The sequence below is a fragment of the Merops nubicus genome, unplaced genomic scaffold (genome assembly GCF_000691845.1).
Source record: "Merops nubicus isolate BGI_N331 unplaced genomic scaffold, ASM69184v1 scaffold501, whole genome shotgun sequence".
NCBI classification, from domain to species: Eukaryota; Metazoa; Chordata; class Aves; order Coraciiformes; family Meropidae; genus Merops; species Merops nubicus.
In genome coordinates, this window is record NW_008588786.1 from 173,739 (window position 1) to 190,558 (window position 16,820).

The 16,820-nt window shown below is 36.9% G+C and overlaps 1 protein-coding gene across 1 annotated transcript in view; it reads right to left on the minus strand.

The window, feature by feature from the left end:
* Nucleotides 1-16,820, minus strand: part of LOC103781634 (dynein heavy chain 5, axonemal-like) — a 162,369-nt gene that overhangs the window by 127,042 nt on the left and 18,507 nt on the right. Inside the window, 16 exon segments of the mRNA XM_008949354.1 lie at nt 1-86; nt 167-247; nt 2,043-2,246; nt 3,345-3,437; nt 4,576-4,739; nt 4,857-4,980; nt 5,100-5,187; nt 5,967-6,174; nt 9,083-9,234; nt 10,297-10,436; nt 11,401-11,556; nt 12,222-12,311; nt 12,401-12,574; nt 13,065-13,160; nt 15,330-15,531; nt 16,234-16,353. The exon segment at nt 1-86 is cut by the window's left edge and continues 22 nt beyond it. Coding sequence (XP_008947602.1) covers nt 1-86; nt 167-247; nt 2,043-2,246; nt 3,345-3,437; nt 4,576-4,739; nt 4,857-4,980; nt 5,100-5,187; nt 5,967-6,174; nt 9,083-9,234; nt 10,297-10,436; nt 11,401-11,556; nt 12,222-12,311; nt 12,401-12,574; nt 13,065-13,160; nt 15,330-15,531; nt 16,234-16,353 — 2,178 coding nt within the window.

A 16,820-nucleotide genomic window follows, 5' to 3' on the forward strand; every position in this document is an offset into this window, starting at 1 on the left:
AAAGCTATTTTCAATGCCTCTGTTGCAATATCCACTGATTCCAGTACACAGTGATTTGGCAGTTCTCTGATTTGCATTTCTAATTGCTAAAACAAACACAAGTATTCAGGTTTTAATTTCACCACAATTTCTCTGAGCAGCTCGTTTTTATTAAAGGTATACTTACAGAAAAGTATCTGATTTGAGTCTGGAATTCAGCTGTTGTTGGGTTAGTTTCTATAAATTCCCTCACTTTTTCCTCAGGATCCTATATAAAAGAAGTTTACCTCAATATCATACTTTAGCAGTGGTCTTACAATAACCTACGAAGTACCCAGCTGTCTGAGGTACTGTGCAAAACAGTTTGTTCCCTCTCTAAAAGAGCTTAAGATGAACTAACTTGATCTTAAAGCTTACACCTGAACTGCTTCTCCTGGTTCTTACTCTTTGTACACTACTCTTTAAAGCTATAAAATCCAAATATTAAAAGCTATATATTTAAAGCTATAAATAAAAATATTACTATGAAATTTCTGATGTAGCTGCTACAACTGCTGGAAACATCTCCTTCCCAGTCTCTCTCCTATTTGCAAATCCCCAAAAGCAGCTCACAATCTCTAATAGGTATTTAACAGTAGCAACTGTACTCAGCCACCTTCAGTCTTCCTGATACAATATGTTTAACCACAGTTTCTAGCTACAAATGGACTGGCTGTTTGGAGAAAGCACAGTTCGGGAGTGAAGGGCAGATCTAAGGGAAGATGGGGCAAGTAGCTTGTTGAAGCTTGTTTAAAGGCTATAGACAACTGAGCATCCCTCCTTCTTATAAGGTAGGCCAGTCTCTGCAGAGGTGAGAACTTCAGTGCAACCAGCTCAATAAATGTGCTAGGTTCAATTACAGATGAATGATCTTGACTTGGCTCAGTGATGTTCCTCTACAGTCTGCACTGTGAAGTCCCTGAGAAGCTGCTACAACTTCCCCAGCCAGTAACGTTACCAGTGACAATTCCCAGTGGTGCCACAGAGATTGTGAAGATGGGGAGAAACAGAGCCAGCTCCTGAGTAATTTTGAGGTTAAGGAGCAGATTGACTATTCAAGAAAATTTTAGTAAAAAGGAAACATTATCACACTACTGCATCATCCAATCTGATTGTGTCTTGTCTGGGTGAAATGACACACCATGAACATGTGGTTAGCTCAAAACAGTATCTCCAAAAACCAGGGTAACTAAGCATGAAGATATGGAACCCCAGAAGCCATGAAGAAATGAAAATGGCGTACCTTAGCCTGACCTCTAATGACAAAAGAGTCAGCTGTGGGAACATGCTCACCTATGAGCTGGTTTAGGAAGGGGAAGTTAAAAATAGTGACCAGTTACAAACATAAGATTACTCCTGTTTTGACTGCGTGTTTCTCAGCCTGACTAAAGCACCTTTGATAGGTAAGATCAGTAGCTGTCCACCCATAGAGCTGAGTTTCACTAGTCAGAATGCAGACAAAGTTTTATTTCATGAAATATCTCCTGCCAAAACACACCTCAGAGCTTTTCTGTTTATGTGACTGGAACCTCTACCTAATGAAGGCAACTCCCTCAGCCCAGATTCTCTTCTACTTTGGAATCCTTATTACAGGAAAGATTTCCTAGATTTAGTTTATCATTTTTGTGAAGAAATAGAAAGGCTGCTTTCAGAAGAACTAGTCAGTTTAATATTCAGGAGTAGTTTTGCAATGTGCAATTTCTCAGAGATCCTTTGAAATTATTTTTTTTTCATAACCTGTACAGACAAGATGCGGTGAGAAAGACACATAAGCATATGGGAGCATTAACCTGTTTACTGTCCAGCATTATTTTCTGTCCTTTTTCTTTCTACTTCAGATGGTTTAACTGGTAAATGACAAGTTCCGGTCAATGCAAGAGTAGACAGAGGAGGTATTACGTGACTATGGATTCTACCACGCAACCAATGCTTCCTACTGAGCACAGTCTTGTTATGCAACCAAGAAGAGTTTATTTAGAAGATTTCATAATATAGTAACATATTTTAGTAAATATGGATTTAACCTTGTTCCAGATGCCTGAAAATTCAGAAAAGCTCTTCAGAAGATCCGACGCTTTAGTTTTAAGAGATAAAATAGTTGTATTTAGTTGGATCACCACTCTGTTAACATCTTTATGCTCGATGATCTGCTTGTCTAAAGGTTTCAGTGCCAGCATCCTGGTGAGTTTGCTCTCATCACCTAGCTCTACAGCAACAGCTTGTTCAATCTGGCATAAATGAAACAAGAAAAAAACAGATGTCCTATATTTTTTTTTCTTTTCTACATTATGGAATGCCCAATAATGCACACAATAAGTACTTCTAAGAACAAATAGGAAGCATAGAGAAAGCATCCACAAGGAGACTCCCTGTTCTTAGCTTGGATTTTTACAGAACTAGAGTTCTAGTGCTTAAACTGATTTTATAAGCAATTGCCAGGTAGAGCTCTATATTAATCATCTCTGAATGACCTCTATCAAATACGCGTCACATACAAGTCCAGCCGTGCTGTTTCCTGCTCCTGCACAACTGCTCAGGTCTCCCTGCTTTCTTTAGTGTAAAAATCACAACCCATACCCATTCTTGGCAAAAAAAATAGTCCTGGAGGCAGTGGCAGGTTGGCTGCTTGGAAATAAGCAACCAATTCTGCTTGAGGAAACTGAATTCAAACCATTCTCTCCTAGCCTGTTTTTTATTATTATTTACTTTCAGAACTTGAATTTTTCATTGAAATTAGATGACCTGGTTTTCATATCTTTTTACAAAGACATTTTGTGTCACAGATCTACATAGTTCGGTATTCCATTGCCAGAGGAGAGAATTAAGGCCACTTGATTACCATCACTATCTATACCTTATACCTTCCCAAGGTTTTAGTGCTCATTTTAATGGCAGGTAAAATATTTATATTTACCATAGCATTATAGGTGCTGTATGCAGTTTGAAAGTTTAACTGTAAAGCTTTTTGCCTAGGAAAGTAAAATTATTTTATACCCAGCTAGTACCTGTGAATAATTTTTCACACATTCTCTACAATATCATCATCGTACTTGAACAGTAATTTTAAAAGATTTTTATTAAAGTGCCTTTTTATTTTACTATTAAAAATCACCAAACATGAGGTTTATGAATCATAGCTCTTATGTTCAGTTACTTGGTACAGACATTAAAAACTAGGCTTTCATTTAACAAGATCTACCACATTTCAAGTCAAAGGATTAGTATGGAACATATTCTTACGAAATTAAGAAATACTTATTCTTATGAAATTAAGAAATGTTACCCAAAATACTAAAATTTTAAAATAATTGAAATAAAATACTCACCTGCTGCTGTTTATGATGTAAGTAAGCAAATTTCCACAGGGGGATATCTTTGGCTATTGATAATACGATATTTACTGCTTTGTTTACAGCACTCTGAAAACAGCAAAACATTCACCTTGAGCATACAGAGAGATTACAACAAATAAGAGGAAGGAAAAAGAAAAAAAGAAAAAAGGGATCCTCCAAACAATATCAAAATGGAAAAATTATACTTGTATCTTTACAGAAAATAGTCTGATAAGCATGAAGTAGGCTCACTCAAAACCCATTTTGTAAGGGGCAAGAGTATTCCACAAAGCTTCACCACACTCCTTCTGTGATTATGTGGTTTTCAACCACAAACATAAGAGTGCTTTATGAACAGTAATCAGGAATCACTGGGGATCATAACTTAATTATAGCACTATTTCCTGCTAAACTGGCTATAAACATAGTTATGTATTATTAATAATTATAGTATTCGCATCAGAAAGCCTGAATAGATTTGTCTGAATTTGTGATGGTATAAGCCTATAATCTATACAGGCAGCTATATAAATTATTATATAACATCTTCTATCGATGGTATTTTTAAATTACACGTTGTGGTCTGATTTCTTATTGACAACATCATGAAGACTGCAAATGAAATCTTAGAAAGAATTTAACTACTGATTTTGACAGTGACAATGCTAAAGTCCACAAATCAACACCATAAACAACTAATAGTTTGTGTATAATTTGAGACACCATAGGACACTGAAAGTCCATGTGTAAGAATTTTGCTGAATTAGTATAAGTGTAAAAGAGCGTTCAAAATTTTCCACAGTTTGGGGCTTCAGGCTGGTAAAATCTTTCTTTACATTTCACAACTGCAGAATGTTGATTTACAAATGATGTTTTAAACTGATAACATAATTTTGTACTCTGAAAGAGTTTAAGGAGACCAGGAAGTCAAACCAGGCTGTATCAGTGGCATTCATTTTTATTTTTGCATTCACATTGAAATGTTTGCCCTAAAGCAGAGGGGTTGTGAACATGAGTTACTGAGCTTTTAGGAAAACAAGTTCCTTCTACTGGCCTGCAGAACAACCTGATTGGTGGCTTCATGTGTCCAGCACCCAAATGATGTCATATTTTTTTCCTTTCCTTTTAGTTCTTATACCAGATTAAACTTGCACATGTTGTTTTTAAACAATGCATTTATAAATGTTTTGCCATAAATAGCTGAGATGTGCAATGGTTTTGTTACCTGAATATCTTCAAGACTTGGTCTCAGGACAACATTTGGAATAGCCAGTTGAATTTCAGCTTTGAACAAAGGAACCCTCTGTGTCTCTACAGACTTGGTCATCTGATACCTCGAGTCTACAACACGCAATCGATGTCTTAAGGACTCTAAAGAAATCTTCATGCCTAGATAAATAAAATATTTAAGTGAAGAAATATATTTTACCATGATAATTTTTTGGAAAAAAAAAAAACTTAGAATGATATTAAAAACTTAAACATATCTGAAAAAGACAGACTCACATCTGACCAAAGAGTCAGTATTCTTCTGACAAAGCTGCCCCATCAAATTATAGCAACAACAGGACAGGCATTCTTGGCAGCGTGTTTTCTGTTTCGTGTTGAGATGTGTACAGGCATACGAATCCTGAAGAGTTAAAGGAAAATTCTTAGCAAAAGAACCATATTATCCAGCATGTAAGCAAAATATCAAGTACCTGACTGGGTTTTAAAAAGTTACTTTTTACAGTGTAGTGGTCTTCTTACCTCCAGAGCTCGCCCGGCATCCGCTTTCAGACTGTGCTTAAGAATATCTACCAGTTCGTACACAGAGCACTCCACTTGCTGACTCTGCCTACAAAAACAACCTTACAGTCACCCACAGGAATCAAACACAAGGAATACTCTTTGCTGTCTTCCAGGCACACACCCCCAGCCCTACTGCACTGTGAAGAATTGTATGTGCAAGGAAATACCCTTCGAGTTTTCAGTTTGTTCCTATTGCTTGGGCACCCAGAGAATGTAAGACTTTAAGTCATGCAGATGATCAAGAAAACCATTTTTCAGATTCTGTTGTATCTGATTCTACTAGACTTCATAATAATTAAAGAAAAAGAAGTTATTTTCCAGCTAGTGTTAATAAAACAGGCTTATCATGATGATACAGTGAGATAATCTGTGAAATCAGAATTAGTAAAATAAAAACGAAAAAAATAAGTAGAGGTTAGTTATCTTATTTTGCACAGTGAGCATAAACATCTTTTGGGAGAAGAACTCAACTATACTGCTACAATCTAGAAAATCAGCACAGGCCAAAAATTTTGCAGCAACAGGAGAATGGGAAGTCTTATATTTGCTAGCTAGCATTAAGAACCAAGCTATTAACATGGCAATAAGATTTCAGCTCTTACCCATCTTCATTTTTCTTGCTACTTGATACACCATGGTGCAATCTTACACCTGCTGTATTAGATGCTTGGGAGTTTCTCCCTGCATCTGGAGGCTACCATTTTGCTTCACACTAGTACTCCAATAAAATATTTTTTTTAAAGTAAACTCTCTATGCCTGAAAAAGTAATACATATATAATCCCTCCCAAATACAGCCTTTAATCTACACAATGAATAAACCTACTGAGACAGCCTGTGAGCAGCAGAGGTAGCAAGCTTTTCTGTCTGTTCCAGGAAAGCAAGAACATCTATAGGTTCATCTTCAGGCAAAATTATCAGAGCAGTGTTCGACATATCCTCCAGAATTCTTTCAATTCTACATTCCATGGTATCAGTCACTTCTTTGACTACATGGTCCAGCTTCCTCAGGGCACTATAAACATTCTCAATAACTAAACAAGGAAAAAAAAAAGAAAAGAAATAGTGCAAAAGAAATACAGACCCCTTAAATCTTGCCTCCTCCCTGCTCACCCCCTCCAGTATTATGATAAAATGAGGATTTAATGGCCATGAAACACATAGTTAAGGCCTGGAATCAAGACATGATGGACTTACTCTAGTTTGGAGTCTTTAAATGAAACCATTTTAAAATAAATAATTCAATAGCTTTCAAAACATCTCTTCTTTTTTTGTATCAAAGAACATTATAATGAAAAGGCTCAACAAAATTCAGTGAAAAGCAGAAAGGATGTCATTGTCCAAAAATTAATTTGGTCCTTCTGCATAAATCCACAGGGAAATCCAGTACTTTTATCATTGTAATTACTTCTAAATGTAATGCCTAAAATTTCTTCAGTCAAGATTATATACTGGTTAAACCACTTGAGTTCTTCTTTTATGTGCTTGACTTACATTGCTTTGGAAAGAGAGAAAGTGAGTCCTTTAACAGATATGTTTATTAAACTAGGTAAAAATAACTGTTTCTGAATAAAGTGGATAAATTCCTTCCCTGTCCTTCATACTTGTATTGCAAGATAAGAAAGATGTTACCTGACACACTTTGTCTTTGTATTTGTTATTGTCAGACAGTATCATTTGAATCACCAATACTCTTTCTTACTGTATGTAGGCAGAATTTACTATGATATCTAAGACACAGCAGTGTGACACTTGCATCCAATTGCTGATGTTTTAAGTGGGAAACATCATTTATTCCTATTAGGAAGATAAACACGATGAATTTTGGTTTTTTTTGTTGACTACAATGGACAAATAATCCAACAAATTCCTTAGAGGATTTTTTAAAATATATAAATCAGGTAGTCCTAAATCCACTTTCACCTTTTTTTCCTGAGTTTCAGTCTAGAAGGTAACCATGGGCTGTCATACTTCTACACAGTAGATGGGAATAAGGCCCTTAAAACATTAAGCTCATGCAGAGTGAGTTCAGCCCATCACTGGCAGGTCAGAGTTATTTTGTATGCACTGAACCAATGGCTAATTTGTAAGGGTCCAACAGGCATTCTGGGCCTGCTAGATGTTGCCCAAATCGACATGACACATACACTTGAGAAAAGCATTCCTTTCTAGGGTCCATTCCACTCCAGCAGCAGCAGTGGGAGACAGGAGGTAGCCCAGATACTCTTGCTGCATAACCTCTACCTTGTAAAACAGGCAAACTGCCACCAGAGCAAATGCTGACCCAAAGAACCATTAAAAACTGAACCATAGCTATTCGGATACTTAACATAGCACAGAATCTCCAAATGAGTAAATAAAATATTGTAAAGAACGCCCTTATGATGCATTAGTAACTATGCAAGCCAAACACAAAAATTCATTTTAGAGCTATAAAACCAACATGAAAAAAACCACCTGCCATTGTTGTTTTTTGGGGTTTTTTTTTGTGCTCTGTTCTGGCAAAGGTCAAGCAAAGCTAAAGGGTGGCCAGTCCTGTCTTAATCACTGGTCAGAGCCACGTGGCACAGTCACAAATGAACAGCTGCACAAACCTACGTCCCATTTCATGTTCACATTTAGGCTGCATCTCTTCCAGTTTGTGTTGCTGGTTTTCATTTTGAAGAAGAAAAGTGAAAGCCTAACATCAGTCTACCTCATCTGAAAACTGATGTCCAGGCATGGGTTGTTTTCTCACAGAGCTGGAAAATAGAAGTCTTGCTGATGGTTTTATAGATGTTCATTTAACTGGCACTTTTTATAACAGTTAATCAATTTCATGCCATATTTGATAGGAATAAGGTTGTATCTTACTAGTTGCACGGGAAAAGACCCACATACATAAAGGGGGATTAAAAACAAGTTTTCTTAGAATCAGTTAGGATTTGTAGAGAAATCTCCAAATGCTATACATATATGTAGACAGATATATTACTAATTTCAATTCTGAATTTAGACGTATCACTTTTAGGATGTTCAGCATCAGTTATGAAGATTTTTTCTGCATAAAAGATAAGAGACATTATTAAAGCACACCACTCTTTCGCCTCACAAAAACAGTCTTCCTGTAACAGTCAAGCTGTTATTACCTAGCTAAAGTGAAAAGTTCAGTCCACAAACACATTTTTCACAGAGAAATAAAAAGATAATGTAGGCAAGAGAAAAGCTCTTACCTTTTTCACCATGTGGTCACTTACTTGGAAAATGATCAGAGAGAGATTGATTGGGGAAAAAAGTAAAACTGGACAGCTTAAGCTCGGTAAATGAAAATGAGCATGCAATTCAAAAATGGAACTGCAGCACAAGATGTAATTTGATGCAATGCTACTCATGGCAGCTTGTAAGAAAACTCTAAAGTCAAGGCTATACAGGCTCTCCCCTCAATACAGCAGTATGGAAAGCAGCCAGACAAGACAAACCATTTACTCAGTTACACAGATGTAAACTGACTAATTTAGCAACTGCAGTGTACTCTCAGCAACTGAATTTGTAACATCTCAGTTAGAGAGGCAGGGGTGAGCAAAATCAATCTTTTTAACAAGACTAGTTATTTTCCAGAAGTGAGAAGCCAGAAAGCCTCTTTATCACAAGAGTAAAAAAGGGTGGGTTGTTCATGTGGGAGGACACCAGGGTGGTAAAGGGGGATCACCAGGGAGAGGAAAAAAGTATATATCTGGTAGAGCAGATGATTCAACAAAGGCTCTCTTCAAAGATCACCACAGTTTAAAGCAGGACACCATTTTCCTTACTCATGTCTGATTTATTTTCATAATCTGGAGGGAGAGACTTGGCATGTTTTTCCCTCGTATAAATGGAGTGATCTTCCTAAAACCAACAAGGGACTATCTGGTGAGTACCCCCTTACAGTATCAAGAGTTCAGCACTTCTTCTCCTCCTACATACATTTATTGATGTTCAAAGAAGTCCATGAGAGCTCCATCAGGCCCGGGGTAAAAGCATCCTCAATTTGTCCTATGAATGGTTTCATCAGTGGTTTCAGCATAATAGGAATCTCATTCAGACGCTCCTTGTAATTGCTTAATAGATTCTGGAGTCTGCAAGACGTGATCATGTTAAGAATGGGCTTAACTCAGACATTTCAAACATACAGAAGTTTAAACATGTTTTCTGTTAACAGCATCTGCAAGTTCTGCCCCCATGTTAAAAATAAGAACTGTTCCAAGTTCTTCCTAGCTCAAACTAAGCCTCTTTCTCCCTATTAACAGCAGAACCAGACTGGGGGAATAAGTACCTCCAGTAAAGTGACTGTGATGATTTAGAGAAACTTTCTTCCAGGGAAAATTAATTACAGTGAAAAAAACTCGGGGAACTGAAAACATGGTAATTTTGTTCCCTTATTCCCATCTCACAAGACATGGTATGAAATTACACTGCTTATAAGAAAAGCTAGATGAAAACCACTTAGGACATCAAATCCCAAAGAAAAAGAGGCCAAATTGTGAATCAAGTCTTACCAACATAGTTCCATGAAAGTGGAGTTGCATAATGAAGCTACATAAAAAAGAATTAGAAGCAAATGCAACTCAGAAGTCACATATATAATTACTTTCTTACAAGAACTGCTGAAAAAAAAAATAGTAGCTGTGCTCTGTGCCAGATTAAAACCATGACTTTAAACATCACCGTTACACATAATATACCGAGAAAATCCATTTGCAATAGACCCAAAACTGTTTTTCCAGTGTTGGTTAAGCTAAGTCTGCAGTCTGAATATTCTTTCTTTGCTTGAGGAGTCAGCCTGAAGTCTATTTCGGAGTGGAAAGTAAGCTTGTATTATGCACTAATATGTAATATGTTGGAGTGTAATCCCTATGGTACAGTGCATAGGTGTCTTAGCAGTACCTAGGAGCCCCACTTACAGAGGCAGCTGTTTCAGTAACAAAAAGTAAAAAAGCATGTAATGAGATATTTGTGGAGATAGGAACAACTACATGTTACCAATATTAGTATGGAAATGCGAGGGAAAGCCATTAAATTTCAATTAAACTCCATCAAAGAGAAAAATGAGAATAAATCAAAAGCATATGCAACAGATGCAAAGCTAAGGATTCTCAGGGACTGCAGATAAGAATCAAATCCAAAAAGTGTTCACTCACTGCATTTGATGTCTTTTAATCTGTTCTTCATCTGCACACAAGCCAAGGACAATATCTGGAACTTCAAAATGCATTTTTTTCAGGTATTTTGTTTCATAGAGTACTTCCAGGACCACTGGATCCAGGTTTACAAGTAATTCCTTCATGTAGCAGCAGTACAGGGGGAAAAAGAGAAACAGAAAATAAGGTAGCAGTTTGGTGTTACATATAGTGTGATATAACTGGGATTTACAACAAAATGTAGATGACTAGAGAAGATATTTTAAACGGATGTCCATGTTTTTACACAGATCTCCATCCTCCTCTACAAATACCTGGATTTTCCAAAGTACTAATCAACCAACATCTTACACTGATTTCCATTTCCTATGACTCCTTCACTCTTCCCCAACCACTTGGCCCCAGTGACTTCCTAAGTTTAATTCTAGTTCTGCAGCTACACTCAGTGGCAGCTAATTTGCCTTTTTATCTCAGTTTCTCCTTTGGTAAACTGTGGAGAAATGTTGTGAAGGTTAATTTCTGTACACATTTCAGGGCACTAAATACTATTAAGATGTTAAATGATTTTGAAAACTAGGGTCTAGTTGTGCATTACAGAATTATTTGTTGAAAAGAATGCCACATTTTAACTTATCATTTCTCTGCAGTACCACAGCAAAAATAACCTGTGAAGTAAGAACGGTAAGATCTTCTCTCTCAGCAAGCAGTTTTGAAAGCAGATTAATGAATGACTGCAAATACTCAATACAGTGATGTTGACCACTACAGAAAAGAACATGATCTAATTAAAATTTTTTTTCTTGACTAAAATTTTGGCTAATATAGAAAATAAAACATGAAACAATATCTAAAAAGATGTAGATAAGTCAATAATAGATATGCTTTTGCTGGATACTGCCTCTTTTATGGGGCAGTTGTCCTACAAAGAAGAAACAAGATGAAGTCTGTACCATAAATACACACTAAAAGGAAAAAAAAAAGTATTTTTTTTTTAACCCTATTAAGGTTATTTTAATGCTGTCCTTGTCTATCCATGATGTGATTAAAGTAGCATATGTAATACCAAACAATACAACAGCAATACAAAGAATAAATAATATTTACCTTGGTTTCTGGGTGCCTGGTAAGTAAGGAAGAGCACAGAGCATTTCTAGCCTGGTCAGCAAACCTGCACCAGGCTCTATGATAAATAAGTTCAAATTCCAGAAGAACTGCAGCCATTTCATTGTAGCTCTTAACAACTTTTTTCATTTCCAGTGTCTGCAGTTCAAGGGGGAGGAAAAGCAAGCACCATTTAACCAATTCAATGAGTCTACATAGCAGGCTTTTCCTCACTATTTCCTCTGCTACTCTAGAGATAAGGTAAGACACAGAAATTTAGAAATATATTTAGGGATTCAATTCTTAAGAAGGATTTAACTACTTTAACCAAGATAACTCTTTTCCTGATTTTTCCTCCCAGTTTTACCCATAAGAAGAATTTTATACTATGACCTACACAAGGCACTAATATCCCATTGAAAAAGCTATAAAAATTACATTCTTCCATGAAGTGGGACTAGTGTTTGAGTTCAAATATCTCAGTCCTCTTCATTAGAGAGCATAGAAGACAAAAGGTTCTGAGCTTAAGTACATGCCAGCAGTGCTGCTATCAGGATTAACCTGAGTCAAGACCCAGAAGAGAAAAAAGCACTGACCTAAGATATCAGCTTAATGTGTCAAGGCAAGTACTTGTCCTCACCAGCAGAATAATAATACTGCAAAAAGGAATTCAAACCCTGGAGCAAACACTAACACCTATCATTTTGGATGAGCTTGAATACAAGTTGCTAGAAAAGCGAGTTTAGGAGTATAGAAATAAATCATGTGTCTGTTAATAACATGCTAGAAAGCTTAGTATAAATCCTCCTCTGCTATTTTCCAACCTTCAGAAGTGTGGTTTTCTTCTTAAGGAATGTCATTGGATGGTTAATTTTTCTATATAACTGCTGAGCCCACATAATCTTCCCTGTTACCTAAAACAGAGAAGATAGGAGGTTATACTTCCACTAACTTTAAAACAGCCAAGAAGTAAAGTCTTTTTTCTCTCTCATTTCATTCTTACTGGTGGTATGTTACGTGGTATAGGTGGATTTTCTTTCTGCCTCTGGTAGAGTTTTCTAACAGACTCCAAGTCTTGGCTGTAGTGCTGAAGGACTTTGGTGTACTTCTCATTAAGATCAATATGATTGTCTCCTATTTGCTCCAGCTTCATCAGAAGTCCCAGCATCTGTTCAGTCTAAAAAGGAGGATGGAGCATTTACTGCAGCATATATTAATAGTTCAGAAAATCGTTGTTCATGAACATTTTTTAATTTATGTTATGTAAATTTCTAAGTTGTTTTCTGAGAAACACAAAGAAGTTCATCAAAACAAGTTAGTGAATTTTTCTTCTGTATTTTGTCCCATATAGAATATATTTACCATAGTATGAAACAAGAAACTGCTACCACTACAGCAAAATGGAATATTTATTTTTTTCTGACTCATCACTCCTTCTTTCTGCAAACAGTTGTGGTAGAACACCTACATCTTCTACTCACACTTCATTAACATCCCATATTATGATCTCTCATGGCCTGAACCACTGAACAGTAATGATATTAAGATAATAGATGGCAGAAATATTTCATTACACCTGCCAGTGCAACATAACTTAGAAATGCAACAGGAATCATGGCAAAAAGCAGGCACCAGGACAAGGGGTTTGCATCTGTAAAATTACTTACAGTTACAGTCTTCTCAAACCAGGAATCCACAGATTCTTGTATGGACTCGTATAATGCTGCAATTTGGTTCTTAAATTCAAGGTAATCTTTTTCAAACTAGAAGAGGGTAAAACAACAACAACAAAAGAAATTCATCTGTGGTGTGGTTTTCATTTCAGACAAAATTCTTTCCCTGAAGTTCCTGGGGAACCTGCTTTATCTGTCCAGTACATGTGTTCAGCACTGAATTACAGAGAACAGGGACAACACCAGTAACAAAGGTTAAAGTCTTATCTTCATGAACAGAGAAAAAAAGACAGGGGGAAGAAATCTAACAACCTAATCATAGAGAAGTGAGCACACTCCCCAGCTGCTCCCCGCACTGCCACAGGAGAGCATTCAGGTCCCTGTCCAGACATGAAGCCCACCCAACTGGCAGGCTCCCTAGAGCACCTTACAGAATAAAGGAGGATATTGCCTAGGAGATAAGAGACTTATTACAGCTTACTAGGGAAAACCATTTTGGAACTGCACAAAACATATTATGGGAGTTGGGGAAGAAGCAATGGCAGGGATCAATGTAGTTTTGGGAGGAATAAGTGTTGGAAAACAGAGGCACCATGGGATAAAAGGAGCCAGTCACATGAGAACAGGTTGCTGGTAGAAGAGATTCTTTACTGTGAGGATGGTGAGGAACTTTGTCCATGAGAGTGGTGAATGCTCCATCCCTGGAGGTGTCCAAGGCAAGGCTGGATGGGGCTTTGAGCAACCTGATCTAGTGGAATGTGTCCCTGCCCATAGCTAGGGGTTAGAACAAGATCATCTTTAAAGGTCTGTTCCAACCCAAGCCATTCTGTGGTTCTATGGAGACCATGGGTCATTTGGGCTTATGCACTATTGGAGTCAGCAACTGGAAAGACTGGAGGGTGTTGAGGTCTTATCTTCAGCAACCAGAGCAGGGCCAGTGAATCACAGCGACTAGAGACACTGGGGCCTGTCCATACTGTGTGGCTGCATATGTCGCAGGCAATGGCCAGAGGACAACACCAAACCAGACTAGACAGCAACCACAGGACAGAGGCATGGGAACCGTGTGTTGGAGCAGTCATAAGCCTGAGCTGGACATTGAAGAGAGATGAGTGATCTAAGAGTTGGCTACCAGAGGGAGCTGGAGGCCTAAGCTAGATACCAGAGAGATGGGAAGATTTGAAGGTCAGCTACTGATAAGTTTATAAATCTGGACTAACTACAAGAAAGAACTATTGGCATGTGTGTGTCTCTGTGTGTCAGCAACTGGGAGAGCAAGGGGATCCAGGGGTCAAGTAAAGACTGATTGTCTAAGACAAGTTACTGGAGGGAGCCATAGTAAATGTGTCTGTGTGTGTATAGATAAGAAAGTACTCCACAAGTTTGGGAAGATAGTCTATAATATCTATCTGGACTGTTCCAACCATTTAGGTGTAGAAAAGTCACACAAATTTTAAACACCTTTAAATTCTAGTTACCAGTAATGTTCTCTTTTAGAAAAGAACCACACAGCAAGTATTACAGAAACGCAAGCCATCAGCCAGTTAAAATAAAGCCAAAGGTACTCTAGACTTAAATGTTTAAAGGAAAGCTTCTGACAGCTGCAAGCTAGAGTTCAGGAAGGCAGGAAAGTCAGTCAACCTTTCCCTCTCCTATTGTGAGGTTATCAATCCTCCAAAGCAAGCAAGCTACAGCTCAAAAAAAGCAGCTTAATTCCAGAATGTGCAGGATGTACTAAAACATGAGTCTGAAACACTTGAAAAGCCACTCTAATTTTCACCACCCTGCTCAGTGCCAGGGGTGACGATATCATCCACTTCTCCCTCTAAAATGTTCATCTAAGTGCCTTTGCTACCTTTACTACAATACCGCCTTTACTATTCCACTAAGCATTTCCAGTAACACAGAGTAACTCTTGCAACTAGATAAACTGTATTTACTACATAAACTGGCCTTAATTAGTTTTCAGCCTGCAGTTCAAAATACATACCTCTCAAACAGAAAAAAAAGTTTAGGAAAAATTGTTTGTAGAATTACCCATCACACAAAACCTAGTTTATCAAAAATTAACAAAAAAGTTTGAAATAAAAGCCAAATTTACCCAAACACTTTCAAATTGTATTCAGAGATATGAAAATACCATTATTACAGCAAAATAGTATATGCATTGTTAAAAAAATTTAATCTTCTTTGCATAACTCCAGTGAAAAGTATAGAATTTAAAGGAGTGATTGTCAGACAAGTGCTGAATGTATGTACCTCTTTTTTCCTGTGATCCAGAACATCATACTGCTTGGATTTGGTGTTTGTAGCAATGCTCTGGTAATGAGTACTGATCTTTTCAATGCCTTCTATTTTTATACACTGGAGCTCTACAAGGCTTTCCATAACATTGCTCATGTCTGAAATCTTCTCCAGACGTTTACAGAAGACATCAAATTTTCCAAATATATATTTTTCACTAACAATAAAAAAGCAACAAAGGGATTGTTATGCAAATCTGTTTGTAATATTTTTTTTCTGTTTAACCCACATATATTCTACCACAACTGTTACCAATCTCCACATTAAAAAAAATATATGCTCTAATACTTACAAATCAAGTAAAACAAGTACTGTTTTGAAGTAATGGATATAAACCAGAAAATTATTAATCCTTGTATCAGTCAATTAAAAGTCCTTACCACACTTCAAAGGAGTTATTCTTTTAAATAAGACATTTGCAGGAGATCAAAATGTGAACGTACGATACTGAGAAATGCCACATTCTTTAAGTGCCTATAGAGGTAAAACTGCCCTTGGCATTGCAATAGGCAACCCAGTCCAAAGCTGGCTAAAATCCCCGGAGTATTTTCACTTATATTCATGACTCAGATTTGTTGGGATTTCAGACCATACATAAGCATACATATTACATTAACACATACATAAATTCCTCTGAAGTCCCTTCAGGCATCTGCTAAATCAACAAGTGACTGGCAAAAACCGTGTCACTGGTTTATTCTTGAATAAAAAAAAACAGCTCTGGAAGGTCATGTTCTGATTATAAAAACACTACATTTTTATTGAGCATTTAGCTTTTCTGTTAGCCAGCAAATATAATAAAATCTCATTTATAAATTATATAAATGAATATGATTCGATATTAGAGTTAATTTTTCACCTGAAATCAAATTGCCTGTTGTATGGATTTTCCTTTAGTTCCTCTCTAATTCTCTGAAAGGATGTTTGATACTGTTCTTTGAGGGAAATGCATTGCTGTATCCTTTTTAGCAATTCTTGCCTAAGGAAGAAAGCACAGAAGACAGAAAATCATCTTAAGATCTTCAAAAGAGTATAAATAAAATTAGAACCTTTCAGTCAGTTATGCAACTGTACAAAATAAGAACATAAAATTATACGGTACCTGAAAACATTCAGAGTACGAGGATTACATTAAAAGGTTTTGTATAAAATGTTATAGCTTGATCAGATATTTTTAGTTTAGGTCTTACTGTTACCAAACCAAAACTTTCACAGCAGAGTCCAGAAAGGATTTACATCAGATAAAACCTGGCTAATGAATGCCTGCAGTTTGGTCATTTCTTGTCTTCAGTAAACTGGATATTGATGATGGGTTTTCCTTTGTTTGTTTCATTGTTCTTCTAAGCAGACAAGACTGGAGAGATATTTGTCCAGACTACAGTAAGCATGAGGGAACTCTTGTTTCTGTAAAAAGCTACACCAGGAAGATCTTGGTTCCTAAGGCTG